The 20945-nt window shown below is 41.6% G+C and overlaps 1 protein-coding gene across 3 annotated transcripts; it reads right to left on the minus strand.

Moving 5' to 3' along the window:
• Positions 1-920: 920 nt before the first annotated feature.
• On the minus strand, positions 921-20727 carry macir (macrophage immunometabolism regulator). 3 transcript variants are annotated; one of them, XM_052020539.1, is made up of 2 exons: positions 20553-20727; positions 921-7115 (listed from the first exon to the last, which is right to left on the minus strand). In XM_052020539.1, the coding sequence occupies exon 2, from the start codon at positions 7091-7093 to the stop codon at positions 6470-6472; it is 624 nt and encodes a 207-aa protein (XP_051876499.1). In that variant the 5' UTR covers positions 7094-7115; positions 20553-20727; the 3' UTR covers positions 921-6469. The 3 variants fall into 3 exon arrangements, with proteins under 3 accessions (XP_051876499.1, XP_051876501.1, XP_051876500.1); XM_052020541.1 differs by lacking the exon at positions 20553-20727 and adding an exon at positions 19837-19897; XM_052020540.1 differs by lacking the exon at positions 20553-20727 and adding an exon at positions 19601-19703.
• Between the last annotated feature and the right edge of the window lie 218 nt (positions 20728-20945).

The raw sequence follows: 20945 nt of genomic DNA on the forward strand, positions 1-20945 counted from the left end.
TCTGTTGCGCAGCAAGAAATTTCACAAGCTTTATCTTAGCGACTTGAATTCAAGTTTGTTCTCAGCTTAGGAGTGCGTTAAGTTATTCATGTGTTGGCAAAAGGGCAGAGGGTCAGTGTTTTCTGACTGATGCATTTATGCTCCCATTTAGGAAGTTATTTATAACAGGTCTTCTATTTTGCTGCTTATATATTTTTTCAGTTGCCAAATTTGTTTCCTTCTTTCATTTTGGAAACTGCTGATGACAGATGTATATTCCACAAGTTGTCTTGAAATAAAGAATGACATAATGCGTCACACTTTTGAATATATACCATGTGACAGAAGTATTTGATGGATATAATTCATTCCCAGAATGTTACCAGAATACTTTGTGTTGTGTAGATGGTTAACTTGTTTTTTTTTGATGTTAGCCATATAGAATGTACTGAAATACTTCGCAACAAACTTAGATTTGATCAATAAATGGAACGTCCCAAAATATGCTAAACTGACCTCGTGTCATTTCTTTTTGTACAGACAAAATATTGCATAATAGATATCCATAAAAATGTTTTAAATCTACTTAATTCCTCCACTACCAAAATCAGATTGTGGCATGGTATTTTGCAACTATCAGGTGTATTACATAATCTGTACAATTTCATTTAGTGTGAAATTTCTGGGCAGAGATCACAGATCCATATGCCAATTGTCTTTTTCTTAAATTAAAAGACCCATTTTATTTAGGAATGTCAAATTTTCCCCATTTGCTTGTAAATCATTTGACATGCAATGAAATCACTAAGATATGTATGTAATGCCTAGTTTGGATTCAGCTTCCTCATTCAGACTCTCTTTACATTACAGTCAACACCATAACAAAAATGTGAATAAATGAACTAAAGCCACACAAAACAAACTAATTTCCTCTGGAAATTATCTTTATTGTTGATTATAAGCAGGGTTATTTTATGCATCTCAGTCATGATTTGCTGAAGACAATATATTAAACTCAATAAAAAATATTTAAAAAATAAATAATATCCAAATCCTTCCTGGCTTAACGTGCACTTATTATTACACAAGTTGAATTGCACTGAAAGAGGATTATTCCTGGTAACATGAAGGTATTACATGAAGGTAATCAAGCACAATGCTTCTATCCCATCAATGAATGCTAACATGACTCAATTTCACTGCTATGTAACTACAAGTCAGTTTAGATAGTATCTATTGCAGGGTTTCTGGTCAAGATATCCCAGAGATTGCACAGAAAGGTAATTTCAAATATACCCATTTATGGGAGACTATGGGAAAATCATATTGAGGTCGAAGATCGGCCACAATCACATTAAATGGCAGAACAGGTTCGAAGGGCTGAGTGGCCTACTCCCACTCCTCTGTATTACCACTAATGGTATGCAGCAAATTTAACAGTTCCACTGGTGTAGATGAGAATCCCAAAGCTAGCTACCTAGTTGTAACCTAGCAGAGAAGTTACCCTTGGGTTGTAAGCCAGGTTGTAGTGTAGATGTTGCTATCATAGGATGTAGGAATCAAGCTCCAGCATCCAGCTTGGATATGTCTAAACAGGCAGGAGTAGAAAACAAACTGGACCACAGAATATTTTTCCCATTCCCTTACTTCTGTATATTAGTTGCTTGGATTAATGGAAAGAGGATTCTACAGACAGATTAAAGATATGTTACTTGAGTAAAAATTGAAATTCCACTGTATTTTAAATTTACTTGGACAAGTATTATTTTGTTTACTAACCCAGTTTGTGAGAGTAACCAAAAACTTTCAAATGGAGTTATGACAAGTAGCTGTGATCAACAAATTCATGGGGAGGGAAAAGACATGGAAAGTTTACATTTGCAATAAGTGCATCCTGTATCCAGAAGGCACATTTCATAATTATTGGTAGGTGTGTATTAATTATTGTAGATCTACTGTACATTCTAAGCTTTTACAGCAAGAGTTGCGGCCTTGAACTTCGTAAAATCTTCTATTTGAGATTAAAGCTATACCATACAGTACAATAAACCAGATTCACTGGACCATGAACATTTAAAATCAGCTTACTTTATAAAATATTAGCTTTTCACAAAAAAACTCTTCAGCTCAATCACATTTAACAATTCCCAGTTTTACCTTTGCAAAGGGTAACTCAAGGAAAATGCATCAACCACAGTTGCAACTGTCAAGAACATTCCTAGATCAAAGATTAATTATCTAATTTACTTTGAGATACATGCGACTGATTTAGCACTTTGTAATGTTATAGCTTTGTAATGATGCAAACAGTCAAAAGCAGGCAGGAAAAAGAAAGTCACATCCAGAATCATCATTCTAGTTTAGTTTATATATAGTGGTTATTACAGAATCTGCAATTCAGCTATCAAAATACATTCAACAAATTGTCCAACATGTGTCCTGATGTTGCTGTGGATACAATGCATTTCTATGCTTGATGATGATGTGAATGACCAGGGCCATTTACCATCAACTTCAAACAATAATATTTCTGACTCCCCTAAAAACACTTTATGAAGTGGATGATGAGAATATTCAATAAAATTCACAGGAGGCTCACACCACTTTGCAGGCAAATTGCTCCTAAAAGGGGTGGAAGTCATCTTGATAACACTGCATCAGTAACAGCTTCAGGAAGTATAGTTGGACCATCCAAGCACGTTGTTATATTCAAAACTCCTTACACCAAGCTAGTTATTCAGCTCTAAACAGAGGTCTTGATGTTGCTCAAAACTTGGGAGTTTCTTTTATGAAAGGCATTAAGCCAGCTAGCTAAGGGCTGGACTAGTCTTCTTGCTATTGGATTGATGAACCTAATTAAAACAGATGATTCAAATTTCCTTCTGAAAGTTACCTTGAACTGGAACCTTCCTGTGCTGCCGCTGAAGGAAAACTAACACAATCAGGTTGTGAATCAACATGGAGATTGTGCACTGCAAAAATAAAAATTCCAAGAGCTGTTGGAAACTCTGACTTAATACTAACTGCCATAAACTATCTATAACTTCACTTTCAACTGAATGGTGTTAACAGCACAGAGAAGCCTCCAATAAAGGAACAAAAAATAGAAGTAAATTCTGCAAGTCATTTTTAGGATATTTATTGAGTTATGACAAATGCAGCTTCCTTAATCTTGGTTTGCTCACTTAAAACAAAAATGATTAAGAGAAGATAGCAAGGGGACAAGCATTAAATAACTAAGTCACATTCCAGGTCCAAATTTATTGTTCAGTTCAACAACTGAGACATCAGTAAAGAGTCTCAAATATGTCTGAATCAATATTAAACAATTCATTTAAAACAAAGCTTAAAACTCCCCATTATCAAGACCCTAAATAGTTCAGGCTAAAAAGAAAGTTATAAAAGATTTTGAAATCTACGTTCTCCAGAGGACAGTATGAAAGTTGATTTTTTTTGTTTAATTAAGATGTGATTTTAGAAAATCAGTTTTGTTGCACAAGTATATGTTTGAGCAGATAATTTAACCTCAGTAGTCTTATAATGCCATAGTGCCTGGCTCTTTCTTACCTCAAAAGTTGGTACAGTGCTACTGTACAAGTAATCCAGAGGTGCACTCAAATTCTATTGTTGTAACTGCGAGATTATAAATTCAGCTAATTAAAATGACCCAAAGTAAAATAAACTAGTATCAAAATAGTGACTATGAAACTATATCAGTGCCATGAAAACGTATCCAATTCACTGAAGCCCCTCAGGGAAGGAAATCTGCCTTCCTAGCCAAGTTTGGCCTGTGTTACTCATAGCAATTCTCAAATGCCTTCTGAACTGCCATAGCAAGGTCATGTGTCCAAGGGCAATTCATGATGGTAATAAATTGATTGTGTGGCATTTTCCCTCATCTTCAATACTATATGAATGAATGAAAATATTGCCATTGATTGCACAATTTACACTGCAATCAGTAATGCAGGATCAATATATAAATTCCACGATTGACCAAAATAATTCAGGATTTTTTTTGGTAATTGCCTTTCATATGCTGTCATAAAGTGGAGACCAGCAAATGAATGAGAATCTCTGTACTTAATTTAAAGAAAGCTATACAAAAGCAATGTAATTTTCTTTTAGAGTCAGAAGAATTCCTTCTTTAAAATAACAAAAAATGATTTATTTGAACATAGACTATCCTTTGAGGCTTTTAGAGGATCTTGTTAGTAGTTCAAACTGGAAAATTTGAAATTATACTGATATTTTTTAATTACTTACATTTGTTTCAAACACCCATTTATATTGGAATTTTATTGAGTTGTCAACTCAAATATACAAATTTTAGAATTCATTATTTCTTTCTAGCTGCAGTATTTGCTACAAGGATATGCATCTCAGCAATTTGGCCCCGAAAACCAAGACACATTTCACTAGAGGACAAAAGTATGCAAAGAGGCCATTACTTGTTTCCATAATTACTGCTCTGTGTTTCAAAAAAAGAACATTGCACCAAGAATACCATCCCAGAATTCTGGAAGAAACATTGGAGTCATCATACTAAGGGAACCAGTGTAGCTCAGTCATCATTTATCTCAATTCCCAGTAGTAGGTATCATACTTTATTGCTAAATTATCACAGCCTAGCCTAATTGTTCTCGGCAGTTGTGAAGAAAGATTACAAGTGGCCAAAAATCTATAGAAAAGAAGCACAAAAAGGTGGACTTTGGCAAAACATTGCACGCCATGTGCAATAGAAGTTAAACGGATCAGTTACCTTTTGACTATAAGCCAAGTTTAAACATATTCTCAGATAAAGGAGAAAAAGCTTAGGTATTAGTACTGAAAGTAAAAATGATAATATGCAAATTTCAAGAAGCTGAATAAATGCGGTTTTGGTAGAGAAATTTGCCATTCACTTCCAAAATTCCAAACTGTATATGGAAAAATTGAAAGGAACATGAATTTTAGTGACTTAATTGTGTAGTATGTTCTAAAACTTTAATACAATCTGAAACAGAACATTCAATTTACTAAAAATATATCAATAGCTTTGTAAGATTTGCCCACCCGTTTATGAGAAATACAGAATTACAGAAGACCACCTCATCCTTTCCAGTGGTGAACCTTCTATGGTGTAGGAGGAACAAGTTGTAGTTAATCACAATTAATTTAAATAAAAGACTTTTAACACAAGGTATCATTGCAAGATGAATTGGAAACAAGCTCCAAAAAGATTGACCAGCTTCAGTTCATCACTACAAGAGAAAACTTCTGCCATATTTTAGTTATGTGTTGGGAAATGACAAACAGAATATGAAATGGGTGAGTGGGAAGGAATTAAGCTAGTCACTTTTGTGGAATTCTTCTGCATTTGGAAACTTGGTGCAACATTGAAGAATATGTCAATGAATACCAGGAGAAATTCTGCATTATCCTCAATACTTGCCCTCAAAGTCAGTTAGACAATGCAGAGCCAACTACAAAATGACAGTCAAACATTGGAAAAAAAACAGCAAGTTTAAATTTTTAAACATACATATGATATTAATATCATTAATCATTACATTAAATTTTAAATTAGAAAGACAAAACATACTGCTAAAATATTTCCCTTATTCATTGATTCACAATGTATTAACTGATTCAGTTAAGGAAAAAAAGACAAAGCCCACCTGCCAGCCAAATAAATAAGCTTGTATTTTTGTCTTCTTTTGTATTTGAAAAAGTTAGTTCATGAAGCACGTGGATTAATATAGGGATGGGTTAATATATCTGGGTTAACTGAAGATGATTGTAGTCAAAACCTCATACCTTAGTTCTGAAAGCATACTGCAGCGTAAGTGGGCAATTAAGAACCTAGACTCAGCAATACATCATCTTCTGATGTAGACCAAAGATTTATCAGTTTAAAATGGTAGACAAGAGTAAGTTCAACCTTCATATAAATGCAAAATATAGTAAATTTAAAATGGATTTGCTTCCCACTGGATCGGACCCACACAGCTACATTTATTTAATTAGATAACATTTCTTTGTCTTCCAATAATAGAAGTATATCAGCTACTACTCAAACAAACTAAATAATAAAAAAGGCAGAAATGTTAACTGAAGACAATGCTGACAATTGGTTATTATTGCTACAGAATAACAGTGCAGCAGTACCTCAGCCATTCAAATTACTGCCATAACAACAACAGAAGACCATTTTAACCATTTACCAGTAATACTGGAGTACACTGCTTCTAATCTTTCTGCAATGTAACATTGGCCATCTACACTATCTAACCCACATTAATTCTATCAGAAAGAGCACTGATTTTGCAGCCCAGTGCATAGTTTGTATAGAATCAATGTTCCATCAAGAAAACTTAAATATCTACTGTCAAATTGTTCAGTTCGACTACTCCCATCAGTCACAATGAAATTCGGGCAAATACGTCACTGACTTCCACAAGCCCAGTGTTGTTTCTTGTGCACATTGAATAAAGCAATGCATTTCTTTTCAAGTTTTATTTCTGCTGAACACACGCTCTCCTCTAAGTGTGAGATGCTGTAGCTGGTACTGCAGTACTTCTGTGTCTGCCGGCTCCTTAATACTCATTTTATCTAGGTTTAGGTAATCCAAGGATTTCGACTGGGCTCTCTTTCCTTTAATGAGGCAAACTGGCAAAGGGCCACGTAGACATCGGTTAGATTCAAAGGACAATGACTTGATGGTTCGTTCCCCCGAGCTTGGCATTCGCCGCCGCCTTCGCCCATTTGCAGCTGGGATCTCATACGGCTGATAATATCGGTTCTTGGTTCTATAGACACGTGAATTTCTAGTCAGTCCCACCTCCTGCTGTTTAGTATGTTGGCCAGGCACAACATCTGCTGCACTCCCCTCACTACTTGACCACCTTTGTGCCAACTTTAAAAGTTCACCACCCGTAGCAAAGCCAACCAAGTAGTTGGTGTCCATGTGAAGAATTTGATAGCTCGACACAGTCCGCTTGACTGGGGAACACGGGGTGCTGGAGCTACGAGGTTTCTCTGGTTCTGTTTTCCCCGGAGAGTTCACTTCAACAGCAGGTGCAGGAAGGACAGGCAAGACTGCCCTGGAAATACCACTGAGGTCCACCTCCATTCTGTAATTGGCAGCTGTCAGTCTAAAGTATAAAACATATTATCAGGAAACAAATATAACATATACGCATGGTTAGACTAAGGCTCTGAAGTAGTGATGGCATTTCTTAGCAACACTATATAAAAAAGTTTAACGACTCTACCTCTTGCTATCTTCAATGAATACTACCTTAGTATCTTTAAAATGCCAAACAGTATTTTAAAAAAAAAAATGAACAATGGAGTACAATTCAAAGCCACAGGTAGAATGGAGCAAGCCTCTTACAAGAGAAGATCTGATACTGCATGCAACCTTGAGATAACCATGCTTAAAGTGGGACTATTGGCTGTGCAATTAGATCTCCAAATATTGATAGAAATTGTATAATTCCACCAATTGCTCGGAGTGTAGTGGTTAAACTTGATCCTTCAATCTCAGTTACAGAATGGTCAACCTGCACAGTTTGGACAAAGACTGTGTTAATAAGTTGGTGCACCAAAATTCATTTTTGTTTCAAGCATAGTACGTATACAGTATTTTAAAATTACCAAAACAAAAGTCATCCATTTTCGTTTTTTGTAGATGTTTAGCTAATTTTACTTTCCTTGACAAAACAGAAATGGCTAAAGCAGTATTTGTCAGTGTGGCCACATGTCAGAGTAATAAGACCCTGGCAAAGTGACTCAAAGGGGAGATGGTTCTAAGTGCCACCAGACCACTTCCTGAAAGAGTAATGACTTTACCCAAGATGTTAACTCTTTTCCCCTTCCGTCGATGTTGCCTGGGCCAAGTACTTTGAACACTTTCTGTTTAAAGTTAGATGAATAATGACTCCCTGGTCTGTTCTTCCATCTCGGGCGCCCCATTTCCCTGCTCACAGCAACTTCTCATGCAAGACCTATCTTTTTACCTCATCCTTTTCCACCCTCCAGTGACCTCATTTATCTTTCCAATTGCACTTCTTCCAATCAGTGCACTGAATTCTGTGTTAACAATGTAGTCACCTCTACATTGTGAGTGTCCTCTGCTCAGTTAGCAAGAGTGACCCTGAGTCACCTGTCACTTTAATTCTCTATCTCACTCCGACCTCCCAGAGTGTTCTAACGATACCCAATTTAAGCTCAAGGAATGGCACCTAATCTTCCTTCTGACCACATTCTAGCCCTCAGAACTGAATAATGGTAGTGTAACCTTTGGTAGTGTAGCAGTTAGCGTAATGGTATTACAGTGCCAGCGACCTGGGTTCAATTCCCGCCGCTGTCTGTAAGGAGTTTGTATGTTCTCCCCATGTCTGTGTGGGTTTCCTCTGGTTGCTCAGGTTTCCTCCCACATTCCAAAGATGTACAGGTTAGGAAGTTGTGGGCATGCTATGTTGGTGCCGGAAGCGTGGCGACACTTGCGGGCTGCCACCAGAAAACTCTACGCAAGAGATGCATTTCATTGCGTGTTTCAATGTATATGTGAATCATAAAGAAATCTTATCTTTCCCGTTTGTGTCAGAACTGGCCAGTTCTCTTTCGACAATCGCTGCCTGCTGGGTATTTACAGCATCCTCTTTTGTTTCAGATTTCCAGCGATTGCTGTGCTCTGCATCTCATGGTTCCAACACGCTCTTTTGTTTTCCATTTTCTCTTTAATTGCCCTCATTCATCGATTAACCAGACAGTATTGAAAACATTGTGTCATCTGGACAGCCTTGGTGTCCACCCAATCACAGACATTCCCTTTGTTTTCCCGAACCCTCTCCCTTCTCTGCAATCCCAAACAAATTTGTTTTCGCACTTTTCCAGTTCTAATGAAGGATCATTGACCTAAAACATTAACTATTCTCTCTCCACAGATACTTCCTGACAATGCTGAGTATCCCAACATCGTTTACATTCCCTCCCCACCCCAGGGACCTTCTGCTGCCCTCACCATAGATGCAACACCTGCCCCTACACCACCTCCATCCAGAGACCCAAACAGTCCTTTCAGGTGAGGCAGAGATTTACCTACACCTCCCCTAATATCATCTACTGCATTCGGTGCTCCAAGTGTGGCCTCCTCGACACTGGCGAAACCAAACGCAGACTAGGTGACTGTTTCATAGAACACCTACGCTCCGTCCATAACTACGATCTGCGTCTCCCCGCTGCCAGTCACTTCAACTCCCCCTCCCACTCCATCACTGATATGTCAGTCCTCGGCCTCCTCCACTGCCGGGAGAAATCCAAGCACAAACTGGAGGAACAACATCTCATTTTCCACCTTGGAACCTTACAGTCTAACGGGATGAACATCAAATTCTCCCACTTTAAGTAAACCAAACCGTGCCCCCCAATCTTGCCTCTTCATTTCTTCTCTTTCCCAGCCGATCTCTCTTCCCCCCCCTCACCATTTTTCTCTCTCTCCTTTTCCTCCCCTCCCCCCATGCCGCCTGCCTCCACACCTTTGACCCATCCCCTGGTGGATCTGCTCTCCCCCCCCTCCTCCACATCTGTCCATCATTATCTCTTAACTGCATCTGCCCACCTTGTGCCCACCCTGCCTCCCCTCTTTTGTCCACCTACCTCCACACCTTTGACCCATCCCCTGGTGGATCTGCTCTCCCCCCCTCCTCCACATCTGTCCATCATTATCTCTTAACTGCATCTGCCCACCTTGTGCCCACCCTGCCTCCCCTCTTTTGTCCACCTACCTCCACACCTTTGACCCATCCCCTGGTGGATCTGCTCTCCCCCCCCTCCTCATCTGTCCATCATTATCTCTTAACTGCATCTGCCCACCTTGTGCCCACCCTGCCTCCCCTCTTTTGTCCACCTACCTCCACACCTTTGACCCATCCCCTGGTGGATCTGCTCTCCCCCCCCTCCTCCACATCTGTCCATCATTATCTCTTAACTGCATCTGCCCACCTTGTGCCCACCCTGCCTCCCCTCTTTTGTCCACCTACCTCCACACCTTTGACCCATCCCCTGGTGGATCTGCTCTCCCCCCCTCCTCATCTGTCCATCATTATCTCTTAACTGCATCTGCCCACCTTGTGCCCACCCTGCCTCCCCTCTTTTGTCCACCTACCTCCACACCTTTGACCCATCCCCTGGTGGATCTGCTCTCCCCCCCCTCCTCATCTGTCCATCATTATCTCTTAACTGCATCTGCCCACCTTGTGCCCACCCTGCCTCCCCTCTTTTGTCCACCTACCTCCACACCTTTGACCCATCCCCTGGTGGATCTGCTCTCCCCCCCCTCCTCATCTGTCCATCATTATCTCTTAACTGCATCTGCCCACCTTGTGCCCACCCTGCCTCCCCTCTTTTGTCCACCTATCACTGCTCTGCTTTTCCCTCCTATATATTGGGCTTCCCCTTTTCCTATCGTCAGTCCTGACCCAAAACGTTGACCGCCTGCTTTTCTCCACGGATGCTGCCTGGCCTGCTGAGTTCCTCCAGCATCTTGTTTTTTTTAATATATAAAGAGTATGTATTTTTAAAATAAAGAAAAACAGATTCAGGCTCATTTGAGTTACATTTTTTCCAGAATGTTTCCTTCTGCCTTCCTGATTATCCTCCACTGCAACATTCTCATTTTCAATGTCATTTGCAACACAAGATATTTAGGTTGCCCTTGTATTTTGAGATTGTCAAGGTCACAGGTTTCTGAGGTTCTGTTAAGAAGTCTTGGCGAATTGCCACAATGCACCTTGTAGACAAACTGCAGTCACCATGCACCCACACTGGAAAAGGTAAATGTTTAAGGTTGTTAATAGGATAATGAGCAAGTGGGCTGCTGCTGTGTCCTCGGCAAGGTCGAGCCTCCCATGCGTTCTTGGCAAATCATTCATCCAGGCACATGGAGAACGTTCCATCCTGCTTCTTTTGTGCTTTGTAAATGGTGGAAAAGATTAGGATACATCACCAGCAAAGAATCTGCTGGGGGAACTCAGCTGGTCGAGCAGCACCTTTGGGAAGGGAGGAGGGCGAAGGGAAGGAATTGTCGACATTTTGGGTTTAAACCACGCTTCGGGACCGAGAGTGGAGAGAAGATGGCCAACGTAAAGAGGGAGTGGTGGGTCAAGGAGGGGTACTGGGCAGATGGAGCCAGGTAGGGAAGGGGAGGGGTGGAATAGGGAGTCATAGGCCGGTGGAAGACAGATAGTGGCAGATGGAGCCATGCGAGGGGAGGGGAGAGTGAAGGTGGAGACAGCCGGGAGGGAGAGATATACAAGAGGGTTACCTGAAATAGGAAAATTCAAATGTTCATACCATTGGGTCGTGGACTATTCAGGTGTAGTTCCTCTAGTTTGTGTTGAGTCTCACTCTGACAGTAGAGAAGGCTGAGGACAGACAGGTCGGTGTGAGAATAGGAAGGGGAATTGAAATGGCATGCAACTGGGAGCTCAGGAGGCATTGCAGACTGAGTATAGGTGCTCTGCAAATCAGTCGCCAGGTCTGCGCTTGGTTTCGATGTGGAGGAGGCCACATCGGGAGCACCAGATGCAGTTGAGGATGTCGGAGGAGGCGCACGAGAATTGTTGCCTCACCTGGAAGGGCTGTTTAGGTCCCTGGATGGTGGCGAGGGAGGAGGTGTAAGAACAGGTGTTGCATCTCCTGCAGTTGCAGGAAAAAGTGCCTGGGGCCAGGGAGGGAGTAAGCAGTCCAGGAAGCCACGGAGGGAGCGGTTTCTGCGGAAGGCAGAAAGGGGAAGGACAAGATGTGGCAAGTAGCAGAGTCTCACTGTAGCTGATAGAAATGAGGAAGGGTGACCTGTTAGATGCAGAGGCTAGTAGGATGACAGGAGGGGACCAGGGGAACTCCATCTCCGTTCTCACAAGGGAGCTGGAGGAACTGTTCCATCTGGAGGGGGATGCGGCAAGAGCAGAAATCTGGGGAATGGAGGAAATGCAAGAGGGCTCCATCAACCACAGTGGAAGGGAAGTCATGTTTCCTGAAAAAGGATATTTCAGATATCCTGGAATGGAATGCCTCATCTCAAGAGCATATGCAGCAAAGATGGAGAAACTGGGAGAAAGGGATGGCATCCATACATGAAGCAGAGAGAGAAGTGTAGTCCAGGTAGCTGTGGAAGTCAGTGGGTTTATAGTAAATGTCAGCGGATAGTTTGTCTCCTGAGATAGAGACAAAGACCCCTAGAAAGGGGAGAGAAGTGTCAGAAATGGTCCAAGTGAATTTGAGAGCAGGGTATAAGTTAGTAGGGAAGGTGATAAAATTGATGAGTTCTGCATGGATAGATCGCCAATTCCTGGGGTTGACACTGGTCATTTCCGACAAATATAATCATGCTTCTCAAATGCCACCTCATTCTACATCACTCAAAATAATATATTTCAATGCATTTCCTCCCATTGCTCCATGCCTTTGACTAGCTCTAAAGAAAGTGGCTCCAATTTTCCAAATCAGTCTTGTTCGTAAACCTTCAGGCCAAGCAACATTCAATTGATCTTGATTGTGTGTCACCATCTAAGAACCAAAAAGACCTTCTACTTGCAGTTCTCCCAATCTCTTTCAGGAACATTCCTCATCACCCTTACACATCATATTATTTGGGATATCAGAATATCACTACCACACTGCAACTCTCAGGACACGGTTAGCTTTAAAGAACATTTGATTATGTAAGCTACATTATTCTCAAGGTCAGTTTTGAGTGCCTGAATAACCAGTTGGAGCAGACACATTGACTGCTTTCTATTCAACAGTGACACAGCTAAACATGGTGCACCCGATCATGCAGTGGTGGATCAAGACCGCTCTTCCTTGCCAGATGGCTTATGGTGTCACTTATCACTACACCTGGAGGAATTAAATGAAAGATTTCATGCAAATGATCATAGGAAAAGTATAGTGAGAAATCAGCTTTGGCGCTACAAGCTCAGTGAAAACACCAATCAAAAGTCAACGTCCTTCAGAAATTTTGGAAGAAAAAATTACCATTGCATTCTGAAGAAGTTGCAGATTAGCATTGAGGCATAACACACACATCTAAAGAGGTAGTGGTTTATTTACAAGTAGCACATGTGAACTACTTATATTTTGAGTCATAGAGAGACACAGCACAGAAACAGGTCCTTCAGCCCACTTCCCACGCTGATCACCAACCACCCATTTACACTAATCCCACATTAATCCCAATTATTCTCCCCACATTCTTCTCAATTTACCACTCCCCTACTCACCCAGGGTGATCCATAGTTGCCCAATTAACCTTCCAACCTGCACAGCTTTAGGACGTGGGAGAAACTGAAGCACCTGGAGGAAACCCATGTGGTTCACAGAAGCAACATGCAAGCTCCATGCCATCAGTATCCAAGGTCAAGACTCAATCTGGCTCTCTGGCACTGTGAGCCAGTGGCTCTAAGCTGCATCACTGTGCTGCCCTTTAAGCTGTTGTTACCAACTAAACATTCTAAATTGATTACAACAAAACAAACACACCTCATGTCTCCCCCGTCCAGTAGGGTGACCAATGGTATACGAATACAATAGGTACAGCAAGTTACATTTTTGAAGATGCATGACAGAGACCCAAGACCTGCCTTGCCCTCATCTGACTGGCAAACAAGAGAGGCCAGAGGTAGAGAGTTTACACTTGGCAGGAGCTCAGCACGAGTGGACGTTCAGCTAGAAGGGTGCTATTGGTTTGAAGAAATCCCTCTAAAATTCCTGATTATTTGAAGTGAAGGATTCTTCGGAGACTGTTAGATTATCTAAATTATTAATGAGATGATCGTTGTGATGTATGTGGAGTGAAACATGGAATGAACCCTGTGGATCTGTGCTGTCTGCTCTCGACAGTTTGGTCACAGTTAGATGCGCATTGTTGAATTTCCTGCTCCCTCTTTTACTGTATTACCAATTGAAGAGTCCTCATGAATTCAGTCCAAGCTGTTGGCACACAAACCTGGTATTCAGATCTGCAGGGAAAGTTGCTGCATTGAGGTGAATGATGTAGTGGTTAGTGCTACTGCCTCACAGCTCTGGTGACCCAGGTTCAATCCTGAGCTCAGCTGTTATCTGTACGGAGGTTTCGTGTCCTTCATGCAACCACATAGGATTGCCCCGGTTGCTCGAGTTCCCTTCACAACCCAAAGCTATGCTGGCTGGTAGGCCAACTCTCTACTCTAAATTGTCCCTAATGTAGATGGGTAGCATGGAATTGATGGGGATGCAAGGAAAAACAGGATTTGTATGCACATGATGGGCTGAAGGGTCCATTTCCCAGCCAAAGAATTTGGCCCATCACGATCAGTTGGAATAACTGCAGTCCAAAGTCAAAATCCCATTGCTAAGAAGGCGGCTTCAAACAGAGTCCGAAGCACATCGATGAAAACAGTTCAGTCAGGTTTGGTCATTGTGTTCCATTATCTCGTCAGGTTGGAAAAGTCAAATGTTTCAGTTGTGAAAAGGTCACATTCCAATAGCCTGCAGGTCCAAGGGTAAGGCAAGCAACAAAAGCAACTTCAGTATCATTGTGAAACAAAAGCACAATAGAGGATACCACTGTCTGAATGAACTTCCAAACCATGAGGAACTCTGACTGCACAGTATCTAAGTCACAGGCAAAACACAGGCTGACTTTCGAGTAAGGATGCTGGCTAACATCAAGGGCATTGACATGGTGCAAACTATTTGACACTTAACATAGAACATTACAGCACAGTACAGGCCCTTCGGCCCACGACATTGGCCAATGTTTTATCCTGCTCTAATATCTATCTAACCCTTCCCTCCCACATAGCCACATGAATGATAGAAAAATGGAGGGCTATCTAGGAGTCTCTTAAATGTCCCTAATATATCTGCCTCCACGACCTCTGCCAGCAGTGCGTTCCATGCACCCACCACTCTGTTTAAAAAACTTACCCCTGACATCCCCCTTAAACCTTCTTCCAATAATCTTAAAATTATGCCCCCTCATGTTAGTCATTTTCGCCCTGGGAAAAATTCTCTGAACATCCACTCGATCTATGCCTCTTATCATCTTGTACACCTCTATCAAGTCACTTCTCATCCTCCTTCTCTCCAAAGAAAAAAGCCCAAGCTCGCTCAACCTATCCTCATAAGACATGCTCTCCAATCCAGGCAACATCCTGGTAAGTCTCCTCTGCACCCTCTCTAAAGCTTCCACATCCTTCCTATAATGAGGCAGCCAGAACTGAACACAATACTCCAAGTGTGGTCTAACCAGAGTTCTATAGAGCTGCAACATTACCTCACGGCTCTTGAACTCAATACCCCGACTAATGAAGGCCAATACACCATACGCCTTCTTAACAACCCTATCGACCTGTGTGACAACCTTGAGGGATCTATGGACGTGGACCCCCAGATCCCTCTGTTCCTCCACACTGCTAAGAGTCCTGCCATTAACCTTGTATTCTGCCTTCAATTTCGATCTTCCAAACTGAAGCTTATCCAGTAAGTTTAACCAGATACTGTTGACAGAAAACACCATCCACTGAAAATCCACTCTAGTGAGGGCAAGTGGAGTGCACAGTGAGCACACTCACCCATCATCTCAGCAAACTACGAAAACATCACCTTTAGTGGGGAAGGACTGGCTGAGACAACTCAAGCCAGACGAGAAGAACGTTTCACCTTGACACTTCAAAAGTACCTTGCCAAGCACTGGAGAATGTGACAATGTGTTCAAAAGGCAGTTTCACTAGGATGACTGATGAGCATTTGCATCAGATAAGATGCAAAACTCATCTTTTGCAAACCCAGACCTGTCCTCTATGCTCTCAAGAGTCAAATTGCAAAAGATCTTGATATGCTAGAACAAAGTGGTGTGCTTATGAAATCCAACCAGAATGAATGGGCCACGTCAATTGCAATCATGTTCAAGGCAGAAAAGAAATTGTAATTTTGTGTGGAGGTAACAAAAATCACACTAAGTCAGGTTGTAGACAGCACATAACCACTGTTTACTTTGCAAGAGTTAGTAAGATCAAAAGATATTCACAAAATTAAAACTCTCTCATGTCTCCACACAGTATTAAAAGACAGTCAGCAATACTGAACCGTCAACACAGAGAAAGGGCTCTTCTTACATACAAGGTTATCCTATTCCATCAGGCCACGAAGGATAAAATCTTACAAGGAGTCGGTCACCTGTTGATCACCACAGGTACGGAAAAAGAAAGCCTTCGGTTCAGAAGATTATGTGAGCACAGTATGAAGTTCAGACAAAGCAAATGTGTACTTCTGCAATGTGAACTAATGCACTGTGGTTTGCAAGCTGTTGCCAATGAGCTACGATCATTAAAGGGAAATGACCACTTTTCTGACGATAACTCACCAGTTTCAATCTACTCGGTTTGCAAACTTCATGAAACAGAATGGAGCAGCTGAGGGATCAATCAGAATAGAAGCAAATATTGGAAGGAGATTCAAAAATTTGCACGAAACAGCATTTGGCCAGTTTCTTTTAAGGACGGAACAACTCCACGTACTAACGCAGGACTCAAGGAGATGACTGAAAATGTAACTGAGGCTCGTTAACCAAATTTGGCTCCTAAAGGAGAAGCAATTGAATCGAAAGTGTTACCATGACACTAATAGAAAGAAAATAGTTTCATGCAAAATAAGCACATCCGTGTTCCTAGTCTACCTAGCAAGTTAAACTCAAACAAATGGGAGGGTGGGAACATGGCAGAGGCAAAAAAAATATTTGGTTGAAATTGGTGACAAACTCCAATGTTCTTCTAGATAAATGATCATAGCTGGAGATGAACCAGGTCTGTCAACTGAACCACTTGAACACAAAGACATGATGACTGCAGATGCTGGAATCTGGAGCAAAACAACAAGCTGCTGGAGGAACTCAGCTGTCCTGTTACAGGGTCTCGACCCAAAACATAAACCATCCCTTTGCCTCCATAGATGCTGCCTGACCCACTGAGTTCCTCATGCAGCTTGTTTTGTTTTTGCATTTGAACATGAACATGTTCCAACTTGGATCCATGCAGTTTTTAGGAAATGCACTACCAAATCCAAGCAAGTCTGAAGAAACAGAATTTTCTTTCAATTCAAATTCAGAATGAAACAGTCCATAAGAGACAGGAAGACTGAAAACTTATTCCTGGACTAGATTGATAGTTGTTATCCATTAAATATGTACATTGATACATTGCTTGTCTCTCTCTGTTGCTTTCCAAAATTGGAGATGAGTGTGCTTCATCTTTAAATATGGAACATGATGTTCCACCTGTATCCACGTGTGTTCATATTGCAATCCCTTGGGACAGGAGAGCATGTGATCTGCCTGCTTTGCAGCAATGTAACACTGTCACAGGTAGCCTGCAACATTTAGTCCTCACTAACAGCTTAAGGACTCAACATGTAAACGGTTTAAGTCCGCTGTCTTGTGCAAAAATCTCCACCTCCTTGAATACGTGTACTATGTCTCCATGAATTTCTGAAAGGATTTACTTGATGGAAAATTATCAGCACCATTATAACCACATTCTTCACTGTTCAACAATTCGTCTCAAATTATGCTATCTTATAGAATATACAGCATTTTCTGTTTATACTTATTGTTTAAGCATTGACTGACTAACTAAATCAATAAAACCAGTCATGAAATATAGGTAACCCTTTACTGCCCATGGAATCATTTCTGTGCCATTTGTTCAAATCAATGTCTTTCTACCAGGGTACATAGAACATTACAGCAGAGGAACAGGCCCTTCAGCCCATGATGTTGTGCTGAACTAATTAAACCAGTGATTAAATACCTAACTAAACTAATCCTTTCTATCTACACAATGTCCATCTCCCTCCATTCTCTGCACAGTCATGCTCCTAAGGGCCTCTTAAACACCTCTATCTTATTTTCCTCCACTACCACCCTTGGCAGCGCATCCTCAGGGCAGGGGTGTCTAAAACCAGAAGGCATGGGTTTAAGGTCAGAGGGGCAGGATTCAAGGGCGAGGGATCTGAGAATCATAGAATGACAGAATTAAACAGCATAGCAACAGGCCCTTCAGCCTAACCCATCCTGCCGAACAAGACGCCTACCCAAGCTGGTGTGTGGCCCATATCCCTCTAAACATTTCCTATCCATCTACCTGTCCAAATGTATCTTAAACACTGTAATCGTACCTGTCTCTACCACTTCTGGCAGCTCATTCCTCCATCCTCTGCGTGGATAAACTTACCTCAATTCTCTTTAAACCATTCCCCTCTCACCTTAAACCTATGCCCTACCCTGTCGCTATGCCCCTCAATTTTATAAACCTCTATAAAGTCACTGCTCAGCCTCCTTCACTCCAGGGAAAACAGACCCAGCCTATTCATTCTCTCCTTATAACACAAGTCCTCCAGTATCAGCAACATCCTTGTGAATCTTTTCTGCGTCTTCTCCAGCTTAATCACATCCTTCCTATAGTGTGGTGACACAGTATTGTGTGCAGTTTTGAAGTGCAGTCTTACTAACATCTTGTACAGCTGTAACATGACATCCCAACTCCTACACTCAAAGCTCCAACCGATGAAGACAAGTGTGCCGCAAGTCTTCTTCACACCCTATCTATACCTGTATTGCCACTTTCAGGGAACTATGTACTTGCAACCCCTAGGTCTCTCTGTTCTATAACACTCCCCAGAGCCCTGCCATTCACTGGGTATGTCCTGCCCTGGTTTAACATCCCAAAATGTATCATTGCTCACTTGTCCAAGTTAAATTCCATCTACCATTCCTTTGTGCACTTTCCCAGTCGATCTAGATTCTGCTATAACCCAAGGAAACCTTCTTCACTGTTCATCATACCATCAATTCTGGTGTTATCTGCAAACTTACTAATCATGACATCTACACTCGCATCCAAATCATTAATACACACACATATATGTGTGTGTGTGTGTGTGTGTGTGTATATACACATATACATACATATATACATACACATAATACATACACATATATATATACACAACAAACAACAGGGGCACCAATCCCTGGTCACAGGTCTCCAATCTGAAAACAACTCTCCACTACCACCCTCTGCCTCCAATCACCAAGCCAATTTTGTATTCCAATTGGCTAGCTCACCTCAGATCCCGTGTGATACAACCTTCTGGTAACATTTTCAGTGGTAGCATTTTCAACCAAGTTTTTTCACTCAGAGGGTGGTGGGTACATGGAATGAGCTGTCAGAGGAGGTGGCGGGGCAATATTTTAAAAAAATATTTGGACAGGGACATGGATAGGAAAGGTTTAGAGGGACATGGGCCAAACAGAGGCAAATTGGATTCACTTAGGTATCTTGGTTGGCATGGCTAAACCGAGGGGCCTGTTTCCATGCTATACAACTCAGTGAAATACAGTATGAACATTATCAAACACTATGATTCTCTGTACATCTTGTATTACAAATTTAAACACTACACGTGAAAATTATATTGCAAAGCATCAAGGATATAAGAAAAGCTTTTTTTTTGCAGGATTGATTCTGCCTGCTTTTAAAAAGGGTAAACAGACCTGGGATACCATTAAACAAAAGATTGTAAAGGAACAAACCTTTTATTTGGCAGTGCAGGGTTGACGAATATGTTGTGAAATGGTCGGGTCCTCGCCAAAAGGGCAAATGATGTGTCCGCCCTTTCAACCACCACACACACACACAAACACATACAAATACATGGAGCTTGGCCGAAAATGCTCTCACTATCACTTGCCGGATATTACGTTGCAGTTTTTCATAACCAATTTCCACTTATTACGTTTCTACTGCATGTTATTTTTAGCATTATTACCTATGATATCCATGATGTAACGCTTCAACGTATCCAACAGGTTAGGAAACAGGAGGGTGAGCCACTCTATTTTCATTTCCGGCTAATTCTCTTAAAGTATCAAATCAGAAATTCTGCATGTAATCTGCAGAAGCCCTTAATCGAGCCCTGACCGAGATCACAAGCGGGCTCATGTCACAGATCCTGCCATGGATCAGTGTGCTGGCGGCACGGCTCTTCCTGACTGATGGTTTAATGGGGCCAGACCCACGTTATAGTAAACCTCACACAGCAACCCCCCCACCACCACCTTCTTCTCCTCCTCCTCCCCCTCCCCCGTTGCAAAACAATCGTTACAGATGAAATGCAAATATAAACAAGGTTGCCAATATTATTTTCCGTCTCCTCGGTGAAAGATTACCCGGAAGAGAGAGACTCCACCCAAGGAAAAAAAACAGAATATCTGCAAAAATGCTGACCTCCAACATGTTCCAGTGTTTGCAGAGGATTCAGGAATCATATGCCAGCACTTGCAGTCCGTCTCTCCTAACAGCCCAACCAGGAGCAAGGTAACCTCGGCCACCCAGCGAACACACAATTTCTAAGTCAATTTCAACCCACTCCTCTCACTTTCGCCTCGAAACAAGATTGGGCACATTTAAAAAAAAATAAAATGCACAAACCACATGAATGTACAACCGAGGCAAGACTGGGGAGGGAGACAAAAAGAGACCCACCTGATTGGGAATTAGTGAGATATATCGCGGGCAGGAGCGGTGGCGGCGAACAAGCTGTGATCAGGGTTGCAGGCAGGTGGAGAGGAATCGGAGAGCTCCGGATTATCACATGATCCTGATGGAAAAGAGGTGGCAGCGCCTTGGAACTCGCAATCTGTTGGTAACAGGAAGATCATGCCACCACGTGGCCTTCAGGATGATTTCTAACACTTGGGGGAAACATTCAATGAGAAGGCAGCTTCTCATCCCATCCGTTTCCACTTGTGAGTGGATTACAGCAATATTACTGCTGTGACTATGGGCAGGAGTTTCAAATTAATCCCATTTGTGTTCCAGTGATCTGGTTACATCTGAACCATTCCCACCTCCACACACGTATTTTTTTTGTTAAAA

The sequence above is a fragment of the Pristis pectinata genome, chromosome 7 (assembly GCF_009764475.1).
Source record: "Pristis pectinata isolate sPriPec2 chromosome 7, sPriPec2.1.pri, whole genome shotgun sequence".
NCBI lineage: Eukaryota > Metazoa > Chordata > Chondrichthyes > Rhinopristiformes > Pristidae > Pristis > Pristis pectinata.

Bases quoted from the DNA above. Each gene is read 5' to 3' on its own strand.
- macir (XM_052020539.1), bottom strand. From the start codon at position 7,093: ATGGAGGTGGACCTCAGTGGTATTTCCAGGGCAGTCTTGCCTGTCCTT.